At 40.4% G+C, this 26,385-nt stretch overlaps 1 protein-coding gene across 3 annotated transcripts in view; it reads left to right on the forward strand.

Annotated features, from left to right (window-relative positions):
* bmp2k (BMP2 inducible kinase) overlaps positions 1-26,385 on the forward strand; it is a 62,241-nt gene that overhangs the window by 22,020 nt on the left and 13,836 nt on the right. For all 3 annotated transcript variants that reach the window (XM_008306388.1, XM_008306387.1, XM_008306389.1), the window contains 12 exons: positions 2,721-2,839; positions 6,016-6,121; positions 7,517-7,659; positions 11,029-11,150; positions 13,854-13,935; positions 18,471-18,603; positions 19,189-19,292; positions 19,374-19,453; positions 20,118-20,266; positions 21,154-21,359; positions 22,370-22,549; positions 25,440-25,705. In XM_008306388.1, coding sequence (XP_008304610.1) covers positions 2,721-2,839; positions 6,016-6,121; positions 7,517-7,659; positions 11,029-11,150; positions 13,854-13,935; positions 18,471-18,603; positions 19,189-19,292; positions 19,374-19,453; positions 20,118-20,266; positions 21,154-21,359; positions 22,370-22,549; positions 25,440-25,705 — 1,690 coding nt within the window. The remainder of the gene's footprint in view (positions 1-2,720; positions 2,840-6,015; positions 6,122-7,516; positions 7,660-11,028; positions 11,151-13,853; positions 13,936-18,470; positions 18,604-19,188; positions 19,293-19,373; positions 19,454-20,117; positions 20,267-21,153; positions 21,360-22,369; positions 22,550-25,439; positions 25,706-26,385) is intronic.

The raw sequence follows: 26,385 nt of genomic DNA on the forward strand, positions 1-26,385 counted from the left end.
GCGTTGCAGTTTGGAGTGACCATCGAGCTAACCTTAGCACACAGGCCAGGCCAAGGCTAATCAATGAGGCAGCATCAAGCAGGTGTAAACAGGTTTCAGCACTTGAAATTCTCTCCTTGCTGAAATGGCAGCTGCTGCATAGCTCCACTAATACATGCGGCAAACATCATTCGCCTTATATTGATAATTCTTTTCTTTTTTTTTCCTGCATAGAGATTTTCAAGCCTTACAATATAATCCCCGCGTATTTGTTTGTTTTCCAAATGACTTTTTGATATCATCTGTGTATCTTATACATCTCAGCAGCATCAGCATAATGTTTTATAGCTCTGCTTGTTCTGTCTCATCAGCAGAACTTCTTTTATTGTGCTTGTTTTTATCATTTATTTATATGCAGCCAAGCCTTACCTTGTGATTGGAGCTGCTGCGGAATTGCTAATCTAAGATCTGGGTGACTTTTGATGCTGCTTATCCAAAGATGTTGTTGAAATGAGGCAACAAAAAACACAAATAAGAACACAGTCGGAGTGTGCGGTGACTTTGTCCGAGGTGTGCAGCGGTTTTTCATTTACGCTGTTGAATGCTGCTTTATTATCAGCTGCGGCTCTGCCAGAGCAGGTTGTTCTTTGTCCCATTAGCTGCCCGTCCTGCGCTGCAGAAAGGCATTTAATCTGATAACGTCTGCTACAGTAACTCTCACTGTTGTGACTGCGCACGGGCAAACACTGCTCCAGTTTGCTTATGTTTGCGTTGCCCGATTCTCAGGTCCGCTTTATTCTGTTTACCGTCCTTACGGGGGACGCGCAGGTATTAGTCGCGCTCGGGTTCTTTATCTCGCAGCGTCCTCACAGCAACACGACTTGTTTGAATCCAAGTGTTGATGGACTCTTTAATGAAAGCCGTCGGTGCTGACTGGTCACTTCAGCTGGCCTCCCGTCCACATCCAAGTCCATGCTGTTTTTCAGCTGTCCTGAGGTAACTTTTGGAGCAACAAGCGCGCCATTGTGGAGCTTTCATTCTCCTCTCCGGTCGGTGGACTTTGATGCCCACCACTCAGTGACGCAGTGAACCCCCTCTAATGAGACCAGGGACCGACCCATCGCAGTGTTCATTCACCCAGACAGACAGCGACAACAGCTACTGGCACTACCGCTAAACAGCTTTGTCTCTGCTGACACCTAAACTAAAAAATCATCTCACCACCAGAAAAATCCATTCACCAAGTGCAGCTTTAGCTTTATGTCTCATTCTTGTTGCATTTCATAAGTCAAATCACTTAATTTAGTCCAGGATTAGACCCAGTTGGAGTCAGGCCAGCGCAAGCCAGATGAGCTTAGCCTACTTGCTCTGGAAAGTTAGCCGCTGTTGAAAAATCACCTTAATCATTTTCCTGAGCATTGTTAAACAGAAGTAAAGTTTCCTGTCAATCGTTTGATTTTACAGGTTTGTTGTAGAATCAAATGATTGACGCAAAACCTATTAAAAAGCTAACTTTCTGGTGGTGCATCTTGCAGCCTTCACTTGCTTGTGCATTGCGCTCCCCTGCTGCGATGTGAAAGTTTGCACGGTGTATTTGAAAGAAAAATAGAATCCACACACTGGGATGGATGCACCCAAAAAACTTCACTAAATCAATACCTCATGGTTAGTCTAAGCTCCAAACGTCACCATAAAGCAGTAATTTAAAAAGTTCTCGAGAGCATCTGTACTTGTGTGCAGACTATATTTTTCCAGATGATATCTCACAGATGCTTTTGTCCAGCTCCTACAACTCATCATATGGGTGTACATGTTATTTGTATGTTTTTTTGGCAATAATTTTAAGTATTCCCATTCTTTGGAATCTTTGAGACTGAGTCAGACTAATTTCTAGCTACCATTTTCCAAAACTTAAGCACTTAAAGTCTTCAGAAGGACCAACAAACATCATGACGACTGTATATTTTTTGCACGTTATCCTTTGCATCATAAACACTGCACATACTTTTTTCCACACTGCAACCCTTTTTGCACTCATATTTTCAGTAGTGTCTACCTCAGTATGTATGAGCAGACCTTGCCTTTGCTGCTTAATTTATACACTTTTTCTCTGTACTCTATTTACACTGTTCTTGCATATTTGTTATCTCACCACGTGTGAATAGATGAATGGATTCTGTAAATATCACAACACGAGGTAGAGACACAGCAAACTAATTAAATTTCATTGCACTGGTAACTTTAATTCCTGCACATGACAGTGAAGCCGTCGTGTCCTTTGAATCCTGAATGCAGCTGACCAACGACTGCAGCCAAAAGTGACTGATGTCACGATGCAGCAGGAGCGTAGTGACACAGCAGAAGATTTGCTGCAATGAATCGAAGCACTAAGAAATACTGCGTCAGTTTGAAATATATCACATTCACACTTGACAATCCCGACGGTCGTCCATTGGTGTCCACCGAGCAGCAGATTGGTTTAATAAGATGTTGGAGCGAATAATTAGTTTGTCATGGATGATTGGAATAACTATGTACAGGTGTTGTGGATGTCAAATTTAAAATGTCTTTGCAGATGTTATCTTGTAGGAACATGAGCTACTTTTTTTTATATACAAGGCTCAGCAGTGAGAAGTTTTTTCCTCTGTGTGAACCCTCATAACTGTTAACCCCATGCATTATTTAAAATATGACTTAACTATGCCGACATAGAGCTGATAACTTGTGTTGTGTTTCTCCAGGAGGCTTCTCCGTGGTGTTCCTGGCTCGTACGCACAGCGGCGTCCGATGCGCTCTCAAGAGGATGTACGTCAACAACGTCCCGGACCTGAACGTCTACAAGAGAGAGATCACTATCATGGTGAGAGCGCTGTTGTTTTCTGTAGCTGGAGATGATATCTTTAAACGCAGATGAAGTCTTCCTGCTTATCTTTTATTGCAAGCAATTTTTATTTTCTGTATTCTTACTACATTCAGTTGTTATTTATTTATTTATTTTTTAAAATTGCATTAGCATCAATCAGGCTGTAGGAAATTCAGATTTATTGCTACCTGTGATCAATAAGCACAAGCACAGCACTGTGTAGAATGGTCTGCCTGCACCTCTATTATCATTTTGCTATAGTGAGAAAAACAGAGCGAGTTTAGGGCGAGAACAGCAAGCACAGATGTTCACTAAAAACAGCGATGAGGGGGAAGGTTTCGGTGGAACATTTGCATGCAGGGAGGCGAGCGCTGCTATTAAAATAGAAAACTCAACTCCAAAAAAAGCTGTGTAAAATGTAAATGAAACAGAATGTGATAATTTGCCATCTTTTTTTTAAAACACACATTCAATTGAAAACACTACAAAGACGGTATACTTTATGTTATCGACTTTGATTTGTCCTTGTCAATATAAGCTTATTCTAACAAAGTGGTAGACATGCCCTGGTCAGAAATAGTTTGTTCTTGTAGTTAAAGGGATTTTGAAATTGTTCGCATGTAGATAGCAGAAGGGGAGGAGAAAACTACAAGCTTATGCACACACAATCCACATGCAGAAAGTCAGACTAGTGCCTCATCAACCTTTACTCAACGTGAAATTTACCCGCATTGTGAATTAAACACCACTTAGAGGTGAAGCAAGTCTTAGCTCGTCGTTTTATTAATCTCCACACGATTTATACTCTGATGTTCTGTTGCAAGGCCAGACTAATTCTTGATGCTACCCAGTAATCCTTCCCGGGCTATAAAACAGATTTCTCTCCGTTAATTTGAAGTACGCCGTGCTCACCATCTGAAACTTACACGAGGGCGTTTTCAGGTGTTTAATTTGAGCACATCACTCCTGTTTCAAACGGGACACGAGTCCTCATAAAGAGACGTTCTCTCATAAAGCGAGGTGCATATAAACGGCTTCATTTTCGTCTTCCTGCCCGGCCTGCTATCCAGCATTTCCAGTCTGGCAGGAGAGCGAAAGGCTTTTGGCTGCGCGTCAGGTGACATTGTAATAATGCACCTGGTCCATTGACAAATACTTTTGATCTATCACGCAGAGCTGGCACGGGCGCGGTAACTCAAGGTGTTTTATGTCATTCAAAGCTAAATATTCCCAATTATTCTGCAGACAAGCGCGACTTGGGCAGCAGCAGATGTCTCGTCTTGAACGTTTGACCCCGGCATGTCAGCGGACGGCTCACTCTGAGCTGTTTAGCCAGCTTTGTGAGTCAGTTCGCTGCCTCCTCATCTGGAACAATGTGTAGCTCTCACCCACACACAGCTGACCTTAAACACTGACACAGTTCCCGCCTGTTGGGACGTTGCCTAAGGTGTGTCGGTTTCCACAACACACAGCGCTCTCCCTCTTCTTCTTTACACGCTGGCATTTAACAGCCAACACACACACACACACCACGATGCTTTAATCCGGAGAACAAATCAAGTTAAGAAAGATTAGCAGAGTTAAGAGATCAGCATGGTGTAAGAACATCAAAGAACACAAGAAAACACGTTCTTGCCACACACACAGTCGCTCAGCGAGTCTGAACTCAGCTCCACGTGGGTGCAGTCAATATTGTTTCTAGATTTTCACTGCTCATAGATTGTAAAAGCAGTAGGTGTTTATATTTACCAGGGACTAGACAGTCGGTTTTTATTGTTTTTATTCTTTACGGGTTGTATGTCTTGAATGTAGTTAATTCTTCTTCAGCTAATTTGATTCCGGTGTTTGCGAAATCCAGCAATGCACCGTGACATCTGTGACTAACCTTACATGATTAACTCGTCTGGCCTCTTTAACCCTCTGAACTCCAAGAAGTTTTAAAGTTATAAAGTCCTGCACCTCTATGAAAACAGCACAAACATGGCCAGAAGGAGAGCGAGTAGTATAACAAAATGCAATATATCAGAAAAGAAGCAAGAAGGGCCGCCGCTATAGCTCAACTGGTTGTGCTGGCAACCCATGTAATGGGGCTATAGTCCCCGACGCAGCGGTCGTGGGTTCAAATCCACCCCATGGCCATTTGCTGCAGCTCCCTCCCTCATTCTTCTCCCCACTTTCCTGTCTCTCTCTCTAGTGTCCTGTCCAATAAAGGCAAAAAGGCCAAAAAATAACTTTTAACAAAAAAAAAAAAGAAAAGAAAAGAAAAGAAGCAAGAAGAATTTCTTTGACTTTGGACACTATAGATACTTTACTACTTATACTCTCAATTTGTTCCCATCTGCTATGTGTAAACACAACCTGGAAGCCATAATTTTTGGGTTTTAACTGAATCTGATTAGTGCAAATAGTCTGTTTTGGGTGAATATTTAAATAAAAACTGATGAAATGTCACGATTTTAAGCTTAGACCTAGATTGTTTTCACAACAGAACAGCAGATGCTGATGAGTAGTTCAATGGCCTCTTGAAAGTTGAAAGTCTGACAAATTATTCCAGTTTCTCTCTATGATAAATGGGGAGTAACATGCCTTTTGAACTCAGTCGTAAGTTTGGGATTCGAATGATTAATACTGAAAACATTGCTCATCTCATTTTAGGTTTATTTTTGGTAATTAAAAAAATAAAAGAAATGTAGAAAGAAGTAATTTTGATGAAACATGAGTTTAAATTTGTTTCTCATCACACTTTGACTAGTTTAACGACTGTCGTAAAGTTGAAAATCTAATAAGTTCTCAAGTTTCTGGCTTTGATAAATAGTGTAATTTTTTAGTCAGTGGGTTTTGTGGTTCGGAGGATTAATGCAGCTCATAATTGTTGCATATACGAGCTGAGCAGAGCTTTATTTCAAACTGCGGTTTTCAGGCTTTGCTTTAATTTGGGCATCGAGCGGTGCAAACGCAGCAGAAACACTAGACGTGTCCAAACATGAATCAGCACTCACTGAAAGGAGCTGAGAAGTGTTTGCCCAATCCACCAAACCTTTGTCATCACATCAAACACTGCTTTGTGGGTGTCTAACAGTTACATCGTTCCATATTCCTTTCTTCTTGCTCAGTGCTTCTGATCATTTCCGTCCTGATCATGTTTTTTTAATTTTTTTTTATCCCGTCTGCAGAAAGAGCTGTCGGGCCATAAGAACATCGTCGGCTACCTGGACTCAACAATCAATGCGGTGTCGGACAGCGTATGGGAGGTCCTGATTCTGATGGAGTACTGTAAAGGTATGGCCTCGCTTTGTTAAACATGTTCTGACAGGACCACCGGGTTTCACACTCGCAGTTCTCTACTTTATTGCAGATATGGTTTATACCTGTCGTGTCTGGGTTTTATTTTTGGTAAATCGAGACAGATAAATTCTATAAAAACCCGACTAGAGTACAGGAATTTTTGTCGTAGAGTTCTGTCTTGTATGTTTTATTTCCTGTCAGATATTGTAGTAATAATAATGAACGATCACCGCTTTGAGAATTGCAACCAAAAAAAAAACAACCCCATTATCCATCGCTCATTGGCTCAATACAGTTCCAACATTTACCAGCTGTCTTGGTTCGGCTGGACAGTTTGTCTCTTATGCAACACAGGGGGGGGAGAATCAGTTGTGTGTCATACGCTATAACCATTCCCCTGCTCCAGTTAAAGCGGCCGGTATACGTACATTTCCGTTATATTTTTTTTAACATGCCTAATAGCTTAATGCTTTCGGCTGCCTCCGTCCTTCGTCTGACCTCCTGTATTGATCACAGTGGCTCAGCATGTTTTTGTTTTTTTTGGGAAGCTGTTTTAACTAGTTTTGCCCTCATCAGACAAGTTTACATGCAAACATTTCTCCGGTTGCTGAGAATAATCAGGTCAGATGAGCTTTTACGTAGCCCAAACATGTTGGTGTTTGTTTTCCAGCCTGAACCGACAACCTGTGTTGAGTTTGTATTCAGAGTGTCTGAACTTAGATGTTTGAATGGGATAACAGACGACAAACTTTCATGGAAATCTCACCTAGAACATGTAAAAACTGGAATATTTGTCTTTTGAACACAGCAAAGTACATGTCAGGTAGCAGTGTAATAAAAACTTGCACTATTTTTGCTGTATTTTAGGCACTAGGTAGATGTGTGGGGCAAGCAAAAAGCAGAGTCCTACTAGAAAATAGTAAAAAATTAGATTTATTTTCCCTTCATTTGGAATATCAGTATGCACAGACTACCTTAAAAGCAGATGTGTACTTCTGTAGTTGGCATCAACCTGTGGAATTCTCTACAGACATTTTTAAATGTTGTAAAAATATTTTTCATTTCAAGAAAATGTTAAAAAAAGAGAGAATACTATATGTCAGGCTGTCAGAGCAGGTGTTTCTCTATTTATAGGTGACTTATTGCATTTGGCTCTTGAATCTTGTTTTCTTATGTTATTGTAAATATTAGAAGTGAAGCAACTTACCAGACTGTCCTTCTCCATTATTTATCTATGTTTCGAGTCAGGGGGAGTCGATCAGAATTTTACTTCTCTGCTCTTTTCGTAGAATGTGAAAATTGAATTGTCTTCATTTTGAATCGCTGCCTTCTTCCAGCTGTGCAGAATAAATAAGAATGAAATTGTAAAGCTTCTTCTGTGTCTTGCAGCCGGTCAGGTGGTGAAGCAGATGAACCAGCGGTTAAACGTGGGCTTCAGCGAGGCCGAGGTCCTCCACATCTTCTGCGACACCTGCGAGGCGGTGGCTCGCCTTCATCAATGCAAGACGCCCGTCATCCACAGAGACCTCAAGGTGAGGAGGGCGTTAATCTACTTGTTAATTAGCAAGATGACCAACAAGATTTTTTCAATATCTTAAAATGACCCCAAATTAAAACCATCACGTATTTATATGTTCAGTTTAGAGAAATAATAGTACCAAATCCTCACTATTTTAGAGGCTGGAAATAGAATTTGTAGATTTTCTCGTTGATAAATTACTTAAACCGTTCATCGCTGTTGAATAATGTTCTTCATAGAGACTGATTAGTGAAATAACCAATCATTTAAGCACTAACCTAATCAAGCATGGCTCTTTTATAATGTGATTAAAACCCAGAGCTGCTGACTGAAGGTGTAACCTCTGGTCAAATCCTAAACATGCTGTAAAATGCAAGGTGGCAGCTAATACGTGGTCATTACGGGGAGCCATCTAATTCCTGCATTAACAGTTCTTAACACTGAGCATGTCTGGAAACAGGAGCAGAATCAGTACCTTTGAAACATTAAAGAGAAGTGTCTTGCTTACAAGTGATGTTGATGATAATCAGCTGATCAATTAATTGCTGTTAATAATGTAACCGATTAATTATATAATAACTGATGAAGCTGGAGACGAGCATCATGTATGTCAGGACATGTAGCTAAGATATTAGCTGAGCCTTGCTCGTGTTTAATGCTGTAAGTGACCAGAGTCATGTTGGCAAGCAGAGAGCATTGTGGGGGTTTAGCTCGTAAAACGGCACCATGACAAAGACTTCTGTGATGGTTAATGACTTCAGGCCAGAGATCACATTCTTAAGACAAGCCACAGTTTGCCAGACAGAGTTCCTGTGACTAGTCTCAATTAGCCAGCCTGTTCTGCAGAGCATCTCTCTATACCAGTCACAGTCGTTGTGGGCGGAGCTAGGCGATAGATGCAGCTTGGTGTTCCCTCAAAATAGTGATGGGGAACAGTTTTGTTAGAACATTTGCATGCAGGGAGACAAACAATAACACTGGAATGGATAATCCAACAAAAAATAAGTGGCGCTGACTTACTGCTGCTAGTTTGGTAGCCGGGAGGTTGTTGTTGTTGTTTTCTTGTAGTAAAATGGATTCTGACATTGGTAACAAGTAGATAGCGAAGGGAGAGGAGAAAGCCAGAATGGACGGCCAGTGTAAAGCTTATACATCTGGTGAGACTATTAAGCAGCAGCCATTTTTGCTGCGATTGAATGATTGATAATGCTACCCATTCTTGGTTAAAAAAGGGTTTTAAAATGTGCAACCCCCTATATCCCACAACCTCGTCAACAGAAACCTTTCCCCCGAAAAAGAGGACTCCCTTCGTTCTGTCGAGAATCAACAATTGATTTCCCAATCACTAAATCAAAACGAGGAACTTGTGGATTTCCACATTGACGTTCTTTTGTTTTCTTCAGTATATTGTCAGATGATGTTTGTAAACTGAAGTGATGTAAATGTGCATGGTCAGCAGAAGAGCAGGTTTCACTTCAGCGCTCATGCCAACTCCTCCACTTCCTCTTATGCTCCGACGCTTCCTTTGCCGGCTTATTTCCGCTCCTTCCCCCTTTGTTTGTTGCTCATCCACCACCTTTTCCTCTTTCCCCCTCCACCAGAGTTAAACTTTGAGGCCCCAGTGGATGCTCCGTCTTGAAGAGTTCCTCTCCTAACTTTCAGCTAACTCGATTTTCACAATGGATTTCCAATTCACCGGGTGGCCAGGAGCCAGGTTTGCCCTCATTCTGCTGATGCTTAGAGGGCCGGTGGTAATTTCCCACCCCGGTTGAATTCTCCTCAGTGCCCCATCAGTGGGCCGCTGTACTCCGTCCAGTTGGACAAGCCTCTAAACAGTGCAGTCCCTTCAGCTCCACAGGCCCGTCCTCTGTTCACCATCTATCTGTTCAGCCTACACGGCTTACATAACATCGCAGGGACACAAAAGACCATGGAGGCTCAGTCACGCATCGCCAGGGGAAGTGAGAGTGCAAAAAAAAAAAAAGGCCCCTTAACCCTGAGCTGTCAACAGATTGAGACACTCGGCGTCGCTTTCATTTGCTCGTTTTTCCCTCGGACGATTTAAAATCTTCTTATCTTCTGTGTCACGTCTCCCACAAAAGCTTTCTTTTTTTTTTTTACATCTCATGTCCTTGTTTTCATCTCAGACGCTCATGTTTTCAATCTTTTCCTTTTTTTTTTGTTAGCATTTACTCTTCAATGGTTTCATATCACGACACAGACGTGCTATCTCTTCTCTTTTCTGCCCTTAAAGCACAAGTCGTGGCTTCAAACCTGCAAAACTGATTTTTGCCGTGTGTATGTGTGTCGTGATGAGGTTTGTCAACTTTCTAAAAAGCGACTTCATCCACCGATTGTCGTTCTTTCCCGTTATGGCGTAATTGGCGACGAGCTCCGGGTTGGCTTGTTTATTCATCTGTCTTTCACAGACTATTTTCAGAGTCACAGCTGAGGTGATTTTGGTGGAAGGATGCGCCTCAGTCGTGACTTTTTTCTAATTTGTACAGACTGCAGATCGTCCATTAGGATCAAGCTCGTATTTGGTTATTTAAAATGTATGTTAAACAATTCGAATGTTTTATTTTGTTTTTTTGGCCTCTGAAGGCTTTTTTTTTTTTCCATTGGGCAACTGATTACCTTTTTGTTCTGTGAAGTAACAAGGGCAGAGTACACGTGGTGAATGTCTGAGCAGGTTAGACATGTAAAATATTAAACCTCAAACCAACATATTTGTTTAAAAACAAACAAAAAAAAGACAGCAGTTGGGAGACTTTCGAAACTAGAGGTTGATCGATCATCAGATCCAGTACTCTGCTTTTATTTAGTTGTCATTATTTGTAAACTGTTTGTTGATAAAATGAATAAATTTGCAGTCCACAGAGCATTGTCTCATTGGCTACGAAGTTCTCTTTTAATGAAACACGGGAAATTGTTTAGTATAGAAACACTGCTGGACCTTGTGTTGTTCTAAAAGTTGACTGTAAACATGCATCGCTTCAAAATATGGGTCAAGTGTTTCCTCGATTGCTAATAAACTTTTAAATAACCATATCGGTTAACCTCTATTCGAAATGTCAGAGACTTTTACTTTCATTTCCAGTTCCAATAACAGCTCTGCGTCTTCAGTTGTAAACATCTGTTACTGTGGATTTTCATGATGCATTTTGGGCTTCAAATGTGGATCCAAAAGTTCTGGGATTTTGGTTCTGTCATACCACCATAGGAGACGCTGTACGAGTCGTTCAGTCAAGACAACGTTGCCTTAAACTAAATCTGTAAATGAGGTTTAGTTAGTGCATTTTCTTAGTTTTTGTTGTGTTTCTATGTGTTTTTTCTTTTTTTAAAAAAAAAAGTCTAAAATCTCCGTCTCTTCCTGCACCAGGTTGAAAATATCCTGCTGAACGACCAGGGGAACTATGTTCTGTGCGACTTCGGCAGCTCCACTCACAAGGTTCTGCTGCCACATAAAGATGGAGTGACTGCCGTGGAGGACGAGATTAAGAAGTAAGAGTTCATCCATCTGCACGTTAGGAAACACATTAGTTGTTAATATCCACCAAAATTACTTAGAGATACCTGAAGAGTTTGTGCGACTGAAACTAATGCATAGGTGTTGATAGATACGTGGACAACTGGAGGGAAGGTTCTTGTTTCCTGTTCACATCTCTCATGAGAAAAATGACCTTGAATTTCGCTGTTACCAGGTCCATTTATTCAGCAGAAGTCTGTCGATCTTAACATTATAGCTTTCTGATCTTGGAGGTCAACAAATCAACCCGTGTTAATCGAGCTCATGCCACTGTCTGGTTGGGAAAAATAGACCTCCTTTAAAGACATTTTGGTTTGTTGTAGTCGGAGGAGGAACAGTTGGAATTAACATTGGCTCAGTTCCGTTAAACGTCCCAGTAAGACATGACAGTGAATCAGAATGAACAAGAGCAAGATCTCCTCTAAGTGGAATGCAGCCATAATTCATACACTTGCTCCCTACTGCAAGTCAGAATGTCAGAAAGTTGTTGCACACGACTTGATAAAACCTGGGTCTGTATGTAGGTTGGAAGAGAGAGATTCCTGTAAATCGCAAAAATCAAAGCTGCTGATTTACCTCCAAAGGTTGCTTTGTTATCATGAAGTCTGTTTAAGGCTACCGTCCTAATCACATGACCTTTCACGGACACTGGGCGTGCATTATTGGTCGCTTAGTCCGAAAGCAAGACCAGAGATTGCCTTAACTGCACAACGGCTTTGAGTCATCCATGTTGAATTACCCTCTGGTGGTCAAGGCTCAGGTTAGAAGTTGAAGGACACTTGGAGGCTGGTTCATACCCAGAAAGGAAGGGATTGAGGTTAACGGAGTCACTGTTTGACTAAAACACAATCCCAGAGTTGTCAAACCAAGACGGGGTCAGCGGGGCTTCCAAATGTCACGACATTTTAGCCGTCCTGAGACGCCTCAGTGGTGTTAAAGTTTCAGAAATGTGGACGAAGTCCGAGCTGGGAACTGTGACACTCCTTTGTGGTCACAACCTCTGCCCTCGGCCGGGCCTTCAGCATGTATTCTATTTGCACAACGTCAAATCACAGCAGTCCAGTCAACTCAGGCCGATGTAACTTTCCCACATTTACGGCTGCAATAAAGTGCAGTGCGAGCCGCTTATCGGCCGTATATGACGGTGTGTAAACTTGTGCGGGTTACACAGAAACTATCGGGCCTTTGAACTGTGGAGGCTCACATGGTCTTTTTTGCGTTTTCATTACTCACTTGGGTTTATTCCAAACGCAGGCAGCTGCTTTGATTATTATCGTCAGAATGACCCTGAGGAGAAACAAAATGTTTGGTGAAAGGCGAACTGGGTCACCTGTGCCGGCAGATTTAGGTCATTTTCATTTTCTTAAACAAAAGCACAAGAGTCATTGAAGAAAAGTGCATGTAGCAGCAGTGAATTCACTTTTACTTGAAAAAATCTAGACGTACCAGCATTAAAAAAAATCCTCCATTCAATGTAGCAGTCCAAAAATTCAAAGTAGTCGTGGTTTACACTTGAATCTTTAAAAATAGAAGCACCTACTAATGCACAATTCCTGTCAGAATGCTTCCTGTCTATGTGGATTTGCTGGATTAATATTAAAGCCGCTGTGTCAATATATCCATAACACCGTAAACGGTTCCAACAAAGTGACAGGAAGTGCTTGTAGCAGTTACCAGCGGAGAACCATCAATTGAATCTGCTGCTCTCCGGGCTTTGTATTGATTTTGGCCCATTTGTGTAGCTGTCTGTCATCTTTGGCCCTGTACCCACCTGCTACTGTTAGCTGGTGAACACAGTGGAGCATTTTGCATCCAAATTGTCAGATAATTCCCTCTGCAGCAGAGATAAAAAATGGCTAAAGGAGTGAGTAATGGACTCGCGTTTGCCAAGTGGCAAGAAACACAGCTCTGAAGGAATGTTTTTGTAAACACTGTCTGCTGACAAGTTTGCAATGTAGATGTAAAAAGCAATGTAGCCCTCTGAACTCCAAGCAGTTTCTGGGTGTTTTTAGTCACTGTGGACTCCTTTTTACCTGCAGTGTAAAGTCCTGCACCTCTATGGAAACAGAACAACCAGAACTCGAAGTAGAGAGAACTTGAAAAGGTCTTCTCTACAGTATACCAAAGTTTTTTGCCATAAACCATGAAAAAAACAAACACGTACAACATTTTTCCGTGCGTCCATAGTTGTTATTAATACTTAAAAAAAAAAAAAAAATGCTGGCCTTACATCCTACAGATGTTTTACTTCTTTCGTTCTTTTCCCATATCTGTCTCCTCTCTGTATAGTGTAAACACTGCCTGCAGTTCAGCTGAAAAGTTTCTGAATTTTTGTCACATAACTGTTAGTTAATGGCTTCTTGAGTGCACTGAGGAGCACAGCTTTTCTGTTTTCTTTGAAGTTAACATGCAGGGATTTATGATGCATAGATGTGTAACCAGCGTTCGAGTGTTGTAGCAAAGATGGAGCAAACTTTACTTGCATATCTTTTTCTATCACGTGTTTGTATCTGAAATAATAACAGGCAACTATAGCTGTTCAAGAATCAATTGAGTAAACAATGCAACATGTCCTTCTTGAAATGTTGCGTGTCAAATGAGTAGAAACACAAATTTGATGAGACACTGCGCTCATGTGCTGAGTCACCTGAACTGATGGCTGCTTTTTGTTTTCGCAGGTACACAACCCTTTCGTATCGGGCGCCAGAGATGATTAACTTGTACGCAGGAAAAGCCGTCACCACTAAGGCTGATATATGGGTAAGGGCCCGCTGTGTGTGTCGATCAGTATCTCTGTGTGTGGGCCTCGCTGCACCCTGCGAGGCTGGTTTGTCCTGAAAGCTTTCTGGGTGTCGCTCTGCCCCGACAGGTTCCTCCTCCCTCCATCGGCTCTCTCCCGACTCGCCCCGGGGCTTGTTTGCCTCCACCGGCAGTGTTTCTCCTTCATAAAACATTGAGCAACATCACTGACAACTGAGCCAGGCTCCATCCTGTCCCTTCTGTTTTACCTCCGCTGGAGATAATTAGAGCCGGTCGAGAAACCCTGATAAACTCGTGTGAAATCGACTGTTTTAAAAAGCAGGAACAAGAGCTTGGACAGCAGCCATTTTTAGGGAGCGGTGTAAATTGGAAAACCCAGGGAGGTAAAACAGCCAAAGATGAGGCGGTTGATGAGATAAGATGAGATAAAACTTTGTTAATCCCAAAGGAAAGGCTTGTGCCAGATATTAGAAAACACAAAATGACATATCATAAGAACTGCAGTGATTAAAAAGTATAAGATATAAGTACAATACATGACTAAAATGCAGTAAGTCAACAAAAATAAAGCTGAAATAGAGCCCTAAAAAGTAATGCTGGCAATGATAATGAGGTAGTATGTAATATCACACATGAAAATGAAATACTGCACCTGAAGAACGAGATAAAACTGAAATTTTCCACCTGAAAAATGAAATATTATACATTCAAAACAAGATGAAAATGAAATATTTCACCTGGAAAAAATGAAATAGTGCCCTGAAAATTGATATGACAGTGAAATTTTGCACCTGAAAAATTAGATGCAACTGAAATATCGCACCTAAAAAATATTACAACTGACAAAAAAATGACATAAAATTGAAATGCTGGATCTAATAAAAAAACGAGATGAAAATGATAAAGGAGATAAAAATGACATATTGTATGTGAAAGATGCACTTAAAAATTACATTACAGAGGAAAATAAGACATTGCACCCTAAAAACAATGCGAAAATGAAATCTTCACCTTAAAAATTAGATACAGATGAAATAGTGCCATGAAAATTTCTATGAATATCAAATTTTGCACCTGAAAAATGGAGGAAAAATGCAACTGAAATAATGTACCTGGAAAAAATATTGCACGTCATAAAAAAAAAAAAAAGATAAAAATGACACATTGCACCTGAAAATGATATGAAAATGGAATATTTCCCATTACATTTACAATGTTGTTCATTCAAATAAAATATTACTCTTGAAAATGAAATACTGCACCTGAAAAGTGAGATGAAAAGCAAATTTCGCCCATTACATTGAAGATAGTGTCCATGCATGTGAGATATTGCACATGCATTTAACATACTGCACATGAAAATGAAATGATATTATGGTGCGGCACAGAAAAACGGACGCTGGACGTCGACCTTTTCATGCTCTCGTGTTTCGCAGCTTTAAATCAAGACATCAAAAGCTGATATATGTACGTAGATTAATAGATGAACAAACTGAACTTTAAATCTGCAACAGAAAAAAAAACCTCTCTCCAGCGACCCCTCCGTGATCCCACATCCTGCTCTGCAGCCATATTTTCTGAGCCGTTTCATTCACGCAAACGTCAAATTCGGGGGTTATTGGCGGCTCCGCTGTCGGACGTAGATTAGGAGTTTAGCATCAGGCCGGATTAGCTCGTTGAGCGGAGGATGGTGAAGAATATATGTCTTCAGATAGAGTGCTTAAAGAAAAACACTCCCTAAACGCTGTGGCTAATTCCAAAGTCTCTTTCATCTCCCAACTTGCATCATCAGCAAAAAAAAAGAAGAAGATGGAGACAGAGCCAAATATAGCTCTAAATGAATATAAGATTGGGGAGCGGAGCATGTTTGTGCTGGGGGAGCAGACTCCGGGAGTGATTTTAAAAGCAGCTTCTTTACCAGGCGACATGAGGAACATTGACTCAGTGGGGAGAGAACGGCAGCTCCGTCGTCGAGGTCAGGACCATCAGGATCCACCCTGCTTCACATGCTAACGTGTCTCCAGTGTCTGTGATTGGTTTTCCACATAAATCTCTATGTAGTCTTGTGGAAGAAGCACAGATTCTATCCTAGACTTGGTGGTCATCTTTCACATTTCTTTACTTAGTCACAAGGACAGCTATTAAGAGGTGCAGATTCATATTTTGGGGTTTTCGCTGGTGTGATAAGCTGATATTTTCCAATATATCGACCATTTTTTCTATCTAATTGCAAAGAAAATTAAATAATATAGCGAATGCAGCACCTAAAATGTAGAAAAGCAATAAAACATGACAGGAGTGAAATAAGAAAGCTAAAATATGGCTAGAATATGACAGTATAAAGTAATGCTGGCAATGACACTGAGCTGATGAGTCACATTATGATGACTTATTGCATACGAAAATGAAAACTTGCACCTGAAAAATGTGATGAAAATGAAACATTCAGGACCACTGGCATGTTAAGTCGATGTAAGAGTGTATTTTTCCTGTGCTTTCAGTATTCATGATTAGCTTGGCACATAAAAAAAAAGTAATCTTGTGAAGAAAAAAAAAACAGCACAGATTCTATCTTAGATTTATTTTCTGGTGGTCATCTTTCATATTTCTTTTATTTATTACCTCAAAACTGTTAATTAATCTGTGATATGCTCATATTTTCCACCTTATTTTTGATCAAATGTTGACATATTCATCTATTTTTATTTTATTTCTTTACATCTAATTGCAGAGTGAAAGCCTCTCCTGTGGTGGAATTGGAAGCTGCAGATGTAAAATAAAATGCTTTTCAAATATACACGCTTTCTAGACAAAATAAGAAAATTACTTCAACTTAAATCTGCTATATTTGTTTTTAATCTAACATTTTTAAACAAAGTGTAAAATTTAAGCCCGACACACGTTATCTTCCTGTCAGTGTGCGGATATTTTCACTTTAAAGCTTTTATTTCCCGACACATGATGATGACGATGATGATGATGCCGCCAGCTTTCTCATGCAGCCCTATTAAGAGACCTTTAATAATTCAGCAAATGTGCTTTTAAAAGCGGTCCGTGCTGACTCAAGGTAGTGAGGGGGGGATTTCTGATCACTGGAAGTTTACAGAGTTAGTTTCTCAGAAAATAATGTATTCAAACCAAGACTTTTTTTCCCATTAGCAGTGATGTTGCTCTTTGCTAAAACTTTTAGCAGCAAACCTCAAACCAACATGCAGTGTACCACTTTTATGTTTTTCTCCATCTTAACTCTATTAATGATGAATGCTTTTACAGAGACAACAGTGTGCTTTTTGATTCTAAAGACAAAAAAAATTCAATTAGTGAAGTACATTTAAAAAAAAAAAAAAAATCAAGAATAGCATTAGCAGCTTTCCTCCAGTAAAGAGCAGCAGCTCAATCACAACAACATTCTCTCACTTTCAGTTCAGTGCCATCCTGTTTCTTTTCCGAGTTAACACGGAGAACATACATGTGGTAATCTTTCTTTGGGGAACAACAATCTTGGAATTGACTCGCTCCCTCTGACCGTCCACATAACTTGTGTTACATTCGTAGAATTTTTTTATTTGCGATTTAAGACTGAAAACTGAATTCTGTCAAATATTCTGGCTGAGTGTCACATGATGTAGGACCTGGGAGTATTTGTATTTTCGCCCTCTACTTCAAAAGGTTCAGTATCTTCAGAAATATAAATTCTTTCCAGTAGGTTGAAATGATTAAACGGCTCTAGCGGAGGACAACATTTTAATTACAGGCTATTGAACATGTAATAAACTTTCGGGGGCCCTAATAACAACCCTTGTTTAACAATTATGGAATTTTGTCTCATCTATAAAAGCCCAGCGATTAAAAATTCAACCATTTTTTGTCTGTGTATAAACGTTCACAGGTCTGAAGTTCTCTAAATTCAGCCTAAATGTTTTACAGACCTTGTTTTTGAGTCCCAAATAACTGAACGAAATATTCGACGGTGCAGCAACATATGTAGAATAATTACATGAATGTTTGCTTCCCTTTTGTCTCTACTGATTTGTTGTTTAATTACTTTTCAGTTCAGTTCATAAATCTTCTTCTTTTAGCTGCAGTTCAGCAACTTCTAAACAGGAAGTGTAGAAAACAAAAGCAGCATGTGTTTACAAGCTGCACCGGTGTTTCTAATTGTAAAGTTTAGTAGCACTGTCTCCACATGTGGCACGATATGTCATAAACTTTCAAGTGTTTAAAGTTGTTTTCAGTTGCTTGATCAAATATTTCCTATTTTTTAATCAAAGCTGTGATGTTTTTAGATGCAGAGTTCCACTATGGCGGCTTCACGTTGAGACAAAATGAGATGGTGTTTGTCGTACATGCATCAAAAATACAGCGTTTCTGGAGAAGTGTTGTTTATATTCCTCAAAGACAGGATTTGACAGGAAGTTCACGGCGCCAGAACTCAGGTGTCGCGTTGGCACTCAGACGTTTGAGGCGACGCGCGGCCTCTTGCAGTAACTGGATGCAGGTGTTTTCAGCAGACTGTTTGTGTTTTCTCTCCGCAGGCACTTGGATGCTTGTTGTACAAGCTGTGTTTCTTCGCGCTTCCATTTGGGGAGAGTCAAGTTGCCATATGTGACGGAACCTTTATCGTTCCAGATAACTCCAAATTCTCCTTCAAGTTGCACTGCTTAATCAGTAAGTTGGCTGCAGCACGCAGACTTTCTGGGGCACATTTATCTTTTTTCGTGTGTGTGTATTTTGATTAGGAGTGACTCGTATTTCTTCTTGCTTCTTGTTCTGATGACTTGAAGTGCTGTGTTAGTCATTTTTCTCCCATTTTTTTCACCTTCTGCTGTTCTGAGAAGGTATATTTGAGTTGAAAATTGAACTATGCATGAAAATATTTACACAGAATACAGCATAAAAGTTTAGAATTTCTTTTTTCTTTTTTTAGATTACACATATTTTGATTTGCTTTTTTTCTCATTAGCTAGACTGTAATTTGTGTTTTTCTCTCTGCCGTGTTCACCCGCAGAGTGTTTCTTTGTTATGCATTTACACAACTTGAGCCTGTTTGAACCAGTCAGAGTCTGTCAGTCATGACAAGTTATTTCACTTCCCTCAATGCATCCTGCAGCGGAGCTTCCTTTTTTACTTTTTGAACAACATTAGTCCTGCAGCTCCACCGTGTGGCCAACGTGAAGCGATGCACACTAACTTCAGTAAATGAGTTTGTGTGTTGTTCTGCTGGTGTTAAACAAGATTCTCTGTCTTTTCCAGGATATATGCTCGAACCGGATCAGGAGAAGAGACCAGACATTTACCAAGTGTCCTACTTTGCCTTCAAATTAGCTGGAAAAGACTGTCCAGTGCCAAATCTCTTTGTAAGTCTGCACACTTGAATTAATCAGTATCTCTTCAGCTACTATGAACTTGTGCTCATAATTTTCCTGTGGTTTTTCTAGAACTCTCCCATCCCTACGTCGCTCCCGGAGCCACTAACAGCGAGCGAAGTCGCTGCTAAGAAGAGCATGACGAAAGCCAGGTACTGCTCCTCGTTTTATAGACAAATAGAATAGAAAATTCAAAGAAGGCTGTACCAAAGATGCTGATAGTTAATCATTTTCAGGATGGTACACATTGCAATCCTTACATCACATGTTAAAAGATTTGATTTAATTGTAGTAGTGTATAATGCATGTTTATTTATGTAGCACTTATTAAATCAAGCTGACAAAGTGCATTAAAACAGTAAAATGGTCACAAGCATGTAAAAGAGGAACAAGATAGCAGGTGATATAGATTTTTTAAGGAACACTCAAAGGATGAAATACAAAAACAAGGGTTTAGTTACAGTTAAAATAGTAAATCAGATCAACTTTTTATTCATATGTAATTGAAGTCGTTGCATAATAGCATCACACTCTCCTCCACATCCCCATCTGCCTCATGTTGCCCCCTGATGATGGGCACAGCAACAAGTAATTCTTCATAATGCACAATAAACAAAAACCTGTCCTAGTTGTGAGTGTTCATATAATGTACAGTAGTGAGTACAAAGTAGGTGCGAAGGAACACACGAAGGATAAAATACAAAAACAAGGGTTACAGTTAAAATAGTACAAAAAAATCCCAAGATAAAATACGGTTAAACACTGCAGCGAAAGACACAAGAAGAAGAAAATCAACTTGTGATTCTTTCTTTCCAGGATAACGGAGTCCGTGGGTCCAACAGAAACATCCATAGCTCCGCGACAGCGACCAAAAGCGGCCAACAGTAACGTCCTGCCTCTAGCCAACACTGTCACCCCCGTCAAGATGACCGTGCCTTCAGCACCCGTCAGCAACGGCCAGAAAGGTGAGTGAGGTTTACATCCGCAGAAGAGTGCGACGTCTCAAAGGTGTTTTCTTATTGCAATGCAAAAACTAGAGAAGAAACTTGAACTTAATCCCGGTAACATGGTTCTCTTTGAGGGTAGAAATGCTGAAGTTTTCTGATCTGAACACACAAATAAGTCTAAATTTAGCCAAAGTATTTTATACCCTTGTATTTTGGGTCCCGAATAACAAATAAAATCTGAGAAGCTGTGTTAGATTAACGTCAGCTTACCTTTCTATAAATATCAAGGTGCTGCCTGCGTGTTCGTCGTCTCAGTCGTCTAATTTTTGTTGTGTTTAGTTCATAAATCCGTTCTGTTCTTACATCTATTTCTATCTGAATTATGAGTATTTTTGTTTTTTTTGTTGTTTTTCTGCTGATATTTCTTAAATGTTTGGTTTAAATGTCTCCTTTGCTGCTGTAACAATGCAAACTTCCCCACTGTGGAATTAACAAAATCATATGGGATCGTATTCTTTCATGAAGTTCAGATAACAGCACGGAAAGTGTTTCTTATTATTAACAGCTGCTTCTAGACAAGAATTACAGAAAAAATAAACAAAGTGTGTGTTTGCAAGTCACGCTGCTGCAAAAAGTAGAGAAGAAAATGGAATTTAAGATTGAAAAATTACACATATTGTACACCGTTGTGCGTAAATTCAAAGTGATTAAACCTGTTGTATCACATGAGGAAACAGTGCACGTGTGGATTAGTGAGAATACAGTAAAATTCAGCTTTTATTATCTGCATTTATTTGGCTGCTGCATGAGTTTTGTCTTGATTTTTTCCAGTTTTTCGCTGATATGGTTTACTTGTCTTTGCTTCTACTAAAACCGTCTGTCCTCCCTCCCCCCCGTCCACTCAGCTCCCACTCCCGGCTCGGCGCAGCCATCCATGCAGCCGCAGCCCGGCAGCCAGCAGCACCGAGTCCTGCAGCAGCTGCAGCCCGGCGACCTGCGGCTGCAGCAGCTGCAGCAACAGCAGCAGCATCACCACCACCACCAACAACAACAACAACAACAGGCAGTGCAGCAGCAACATGCAAACGCACAGCAACTCCATTACCTCCAGGTACAAGTAATGTCAAGTGTTGTCACGTAAGTTATAGTTTTTTATAATGTTTATTTACTGTGCTCCGATCTGAGTCTGTTAGTATTGAATTTGTGCCGATAAAGTGCTCAAATTGCTTCAATTTTCCTTGAAAGTACAGTTACACAGGGAACATTTCAAGTAAGTTAAAGTAAATAAAATAAATCCAGTATTCTGTATTTGCTTGACAGTTGAATAGCTCTGCAGTGTGTTTGGAAAAATTGCATTTCTGTGCCCAAGCTGTTCCTTAATCTTATTTTTATTACAAAAAGTAAACAAACTTCCATATATTGCAGCATTGTTTTTTTTTTGTTTTGTTTTTTTGTTTTTTGTTTTAACAAAATCACAGGGTAAACCAACTAAAATATGTCTTCATAAATGCTCCTTTAACAATTTAAGTTGGTGTTAAAGCAGTACAAATACAATCACATGTCAGCTCTGAAGGGCTGTGATAGAGTAACGCTCACATTCAGTCGCAGCAACAGTTTAGTTTCAGTGTGAGCGCCGCTGTAGTAAAGCTTCTGTACTCAAGAACCTTTTTTGTAAAGCTAAAAAAGCTGCGTTTTGGTTTAAATCTCATGCAAACAGAAGCCAGTTGTGGCACTTTCAATGCAAAAGCTCACAACAACCCTGTGTTCTCTGTCAAAGCAACAGGCTGCTCATCCATCGTCATGAATTCAGTTAAACTATGTGTCATGTTTTTGGCCTCGCTGCTCTCTCAAGGAAATTAATAAATCTTGTGTATGTTGCCTCGGTGCAGCCATACCGTGCTTGCAAATTATTCGTTTTTAATCTGTTGCTGCCACCTTTAGAAATACTAAATATATTACAATTACAACTGGAAATCATCCTTTATGACACGAACAAAGAGTTTAGGTTGCCCTTAAAATGCCTTGATCTGACCAGGACATCCCCAGTTGTTAGTCATAGTAATTCTGGAGCCATCTGTAACAGGAAATGTGTGTTTCTAATCTGTTTTCCACTGTCCTCAGTACCAACAGGCTGTGCAGCAGTCCATCCAGCTCCAGCAGCAGCAGCAGCAGCAGGCTTTGCTCCAGCAGCAGCAGCAGCAGCAGCAGCAACAGATGATGATGCAGCCGATGTATCAGCAGCAGGTCGCTCAGGCTCAGGCTCAGGCTCAGGCTCAGGCTCAGGCTCAGTACGCAGCCATGGTGAGTTCAGCTGCCGAGGACGAAATACACGATCTGCACTGAGGTGGACATCAGATTAGCTCGGGGCTGGGAAGATTATCACCATGAGTCAATATCGATCATTTTTTTAATCAGCTTTAAAAAAAAAAATAAAGACCAGGAGTAAAGAATTTTTATTCAAATTAAACCTCTTGTCATTAAATGTCACCACTTTATCCTCATTATTAAGGTACACAGGTAATAATTTTAACATTAACAATGATTAATTTTACACGCTTAAATACAAATAAATAAGGGTAAAGGAGTTCTCTCGCCTCGATGCACATTCAAGAAGCAAGTTCATTTAAGGAGCGTCATGTCACACACAGCCAAATAAAAAATAAAAAATAAAACAGCAAATAAGTATGTAAACCTACAAAAAAACGCAGCAGCATAAAATGAAATTAATTAATATAGATAAATCAAAAACAGTACAGACGAACAGTACGACATTAAGGCAATTTTATAGAAGAATGGAAACCGATTGGCTCAAACAGCAGAGAAGGACAAAATGTAAGAAAAACAAAAATATGTAAAAGATGAAGTAAACAATGAAATAGAGAAAAAAAAAAGATAAGAAAAGTGCAGGCAAGTTTAATAAAACTACAGGCAGCTTCAGACTTTCACACTCTCTAAAATACCTGATTGCTTGAAAGCAGTGGAGAAAAGTAAAGAAAATCACATTTAAAAAAGCCTTTATGTGCACAGTGAAGCCGTTTTCTAAGATCCTGCAGGAAAACACTGGGATGCATCGCTTACGTGGAGGTGGTCGGTCTTTAAACGCACAACTACTGATCCCTGCCTGCATGAACGGCAACAAGAAGAAGGGCGAAGCAGCACCGAAACCAAGCTACGTGACAGGCTGTTTAAATCCAGGGAGGGAGCGCAGTCGGAGTTTATTCATACGACCAAATTCATACGACTCTGATCTAATCTAGTCACTATTGTTTTACGGCGCGGGCCCGTCCAAGCGTTTGATTTCAACGCCGTGACAGAATTATCCGAGCAGAAGACTTTTATCCAAAACTGCAGTAAATAGTTTGAGCAAATGACAGCGAAACACATGGAGGCGCAGCGTGAAATAACACGGAGCTGAATAATTTCATTTAATGTCAGAATGGCCCTAAGTTTGCTCCCTTCCGTTCCAAACGCTGGCAGCCAGTCCTCGGCGCTCCAGTCTCCTCGCGGTCGGTGCCAAGCAGCATTGGAAGCAGACGCTCAAACTTCCTACTGAATCTGTCCAAACACTCCGAAAACTAGTATTTACGCAAAGATACTGAATCAAACACACAAACACAGGTCCTCCAAATGTGCACTGCAAGGGCGGCGCAATTTTTAGCCCGTTTTTTTCCCACCGAACGCGCACCATCTGTTTTGTTTCAGAGGCAATCTGGTCCGAGCGAAGCCACGAGGGGATCGAACAGAGGGTGAAGCCGAGCAGTTTTCTTCTGCGTCGCATCCTGACATATGAGGCGGTTCACAGGCAGGGGGAGGAGAAGACCTCTCAGAATCACTCCTCTTATTCCCGAGATACCTGCTAAATGTTTTTTAAAAAGCAGCGATCTTAGACCCGCTCCTTATTGTGACGAAGACGCTGCGGATTCGTAATATGTTTTGATGACATCGGATCAACTTCACTTTAAAAGCACAAAAGCAGTGTGCGGAGGGAAGAAAATGAGTGCTTTTTAAATATGCATGGTTGGAAAAATATGTAAAATTATGATGTGAAGGAAAAAGAAGCTGTTAGAGGCATGAAATATTAGAAACAGGTGGAAATACGCAACCATATGTCACATATAACAGCTAAAATATGAAATGAATGAAAAATACTTTATTCATCCCAGAAGGGAAATTCAATGTGTAAATATCAACCTCATTATCAACCGTGTTTATTTTTGAGGTTTTTTTTCTGAATATTTGTAATTTAGACCTCAATAAACTCCACAAGGGAAATTGTTTTTTCACAGTAGCAAGCGCTTAAAATAAAGAATTATATAAGAACATACAAAAATGTGAGCAGGAAAAAAAAAGGATACAATACAAAAAATTTCCATAAGTACTATTTTACAATTCTTTTTTTTTTTTTTTTGCAAGTAAAGAATGACGGTCAAAAAACAGAAAATAGGTACTACTCTAAAATAAATACTACCGTAGTTTGGAACCAATACACGTTAGATGTAATGTTTTAACAGCATGTGACAGCAGAGAACCTGTCATTCATAACGAGGCTTCTTCATTACTCAGGGTGACTGTGACTCAATATGTAAAATAGAAATAGGATTGATTAAATTATCAACAGCGATTGATCAGTTTCTCCCCTCTTGTTCTTCTCTGTTTTCTTAATCTTTTGGTTCTGTCGTCTTTATTGCCCATTAAGGTCCAGATCTCAAAGCGTTATGAATTATTCTTTGCCAGATTCTGTTCAAGGTTAATTTGTGGCTGCCTGCTAACTTAACCGCTAGCTATTAGCATAGCATTAGCCACTGTGAGAGGAGCTGCTTCCTGGTTCGTGGTTCTTGTTCAGCAGACAGTTCCGAGAGACAGACAGAGGAGGCCGCATCAGACCTAAAGTAGAACATTTAATTTATCAAATATCAGCCACGATAATCAGCCAGGTCGATAATCAGTCTGTGATGGTGTCTGAGGTGACCTTCACTGTATTGACAGCTCACTTGATGTGTTCAGTTCGGTGCTCTATGTGCTGTTTGACTCTCATTCCCTCATCCCTCCCCCTCCACCGTGTCCCCGGCTTTCCAAAATCCAGAACTGGTTTCTAACAACATTTCATCATCATTGTGCGCCATGAAATCAATGGTCCGTCCCTCATTCCCGTCCCCCTTCTTCTTCTCCCTCTCTCTTCCTTCCCTCACAGCTGCACCAGTACCAACAGGCTTTTGTCCAACAGCAACAGCAGCAGCAGCATCATCAACAACATCAACAACATCAACAGCAGCAGCAGCCGCAGCATCATCCCGCTCAGCAGCCTCTCCCCTATATGTCTTCCCCTCTTGAGTTCCAGATCCCTCTGGGTTCCTATAATGCGACTACACCCACAGCTGGAACTGGACCTGCAACTGGAGCCGGTTCCGGCCAGATTGGGGGACCGTCACCTGTGGATCCCTCCTACACTAACCCCAGGTGACGTGTTTTTATTTTGTTCTAATAGTCGGCCATGTTTGCGAGAAATAATTGATTAATCAATGAAATTAATGAAATTCAGAGGGAGTTAAAACCATTTTTAAACGCTGACGTTTAATGTTGACTGAAATATCAGCTCAGAAATCAGAAATTTGAACAACAGACAAAGTAAGCACCTGAATGATAAAATAAATGGCGTAAAAAATAAGGATTTAATCTAAAATTACTGTTCAGTGATTGGCCCAAAAGGTCTTAAACGAGCTGTAATCTTCCACAATAGATAACCTATAACGATATTGATCTCTTGACAGAACACAAATAATATCTTCATAGTTTTATTCTGTTTTCACTTTGACATAAAAGAGTCTTTATTTTGTAATGTTTCTTGTCAAAAAAGACAAATTCCATGATTTGATGCTGAAAAGCAATCAAAGGAAAAAACCTCCAAGCAGGGTGAACACATTTTATAGACTCTGTGGTTAATGTTCGTCCAGCTGCTGGAAACAGCTGCTCAGCTGGAACCGACGTCAACAAACACCGTCGCTGCAACTTTATCAGTCCAGGAAATCTGCCAGCGTTTACTGCCACCTCTAAAATGGATTTATACTCGGTGCAGAGCGTCACACTTTAGTTGCTGGGTGTTGTTGGAAGCATGCATGAATCCAGCTACGGCTGCTCTA

Source organism: Stegastes partitus, unplaced genomic scaffold (genome assembly GCF_000690725.1).
Source record: "Stegastes partitus isolate 25-593 unplaced genomic scaffold, Stegastes_partitus-1.0.2 Scaffold3650, whole genome shotgun sequence".
Taxonomy (NCBI): Eukaryota; Metazoa; Chordata; class Actinopteri; family Pomacentridae; genus Stegastes; species Stegastes partitus.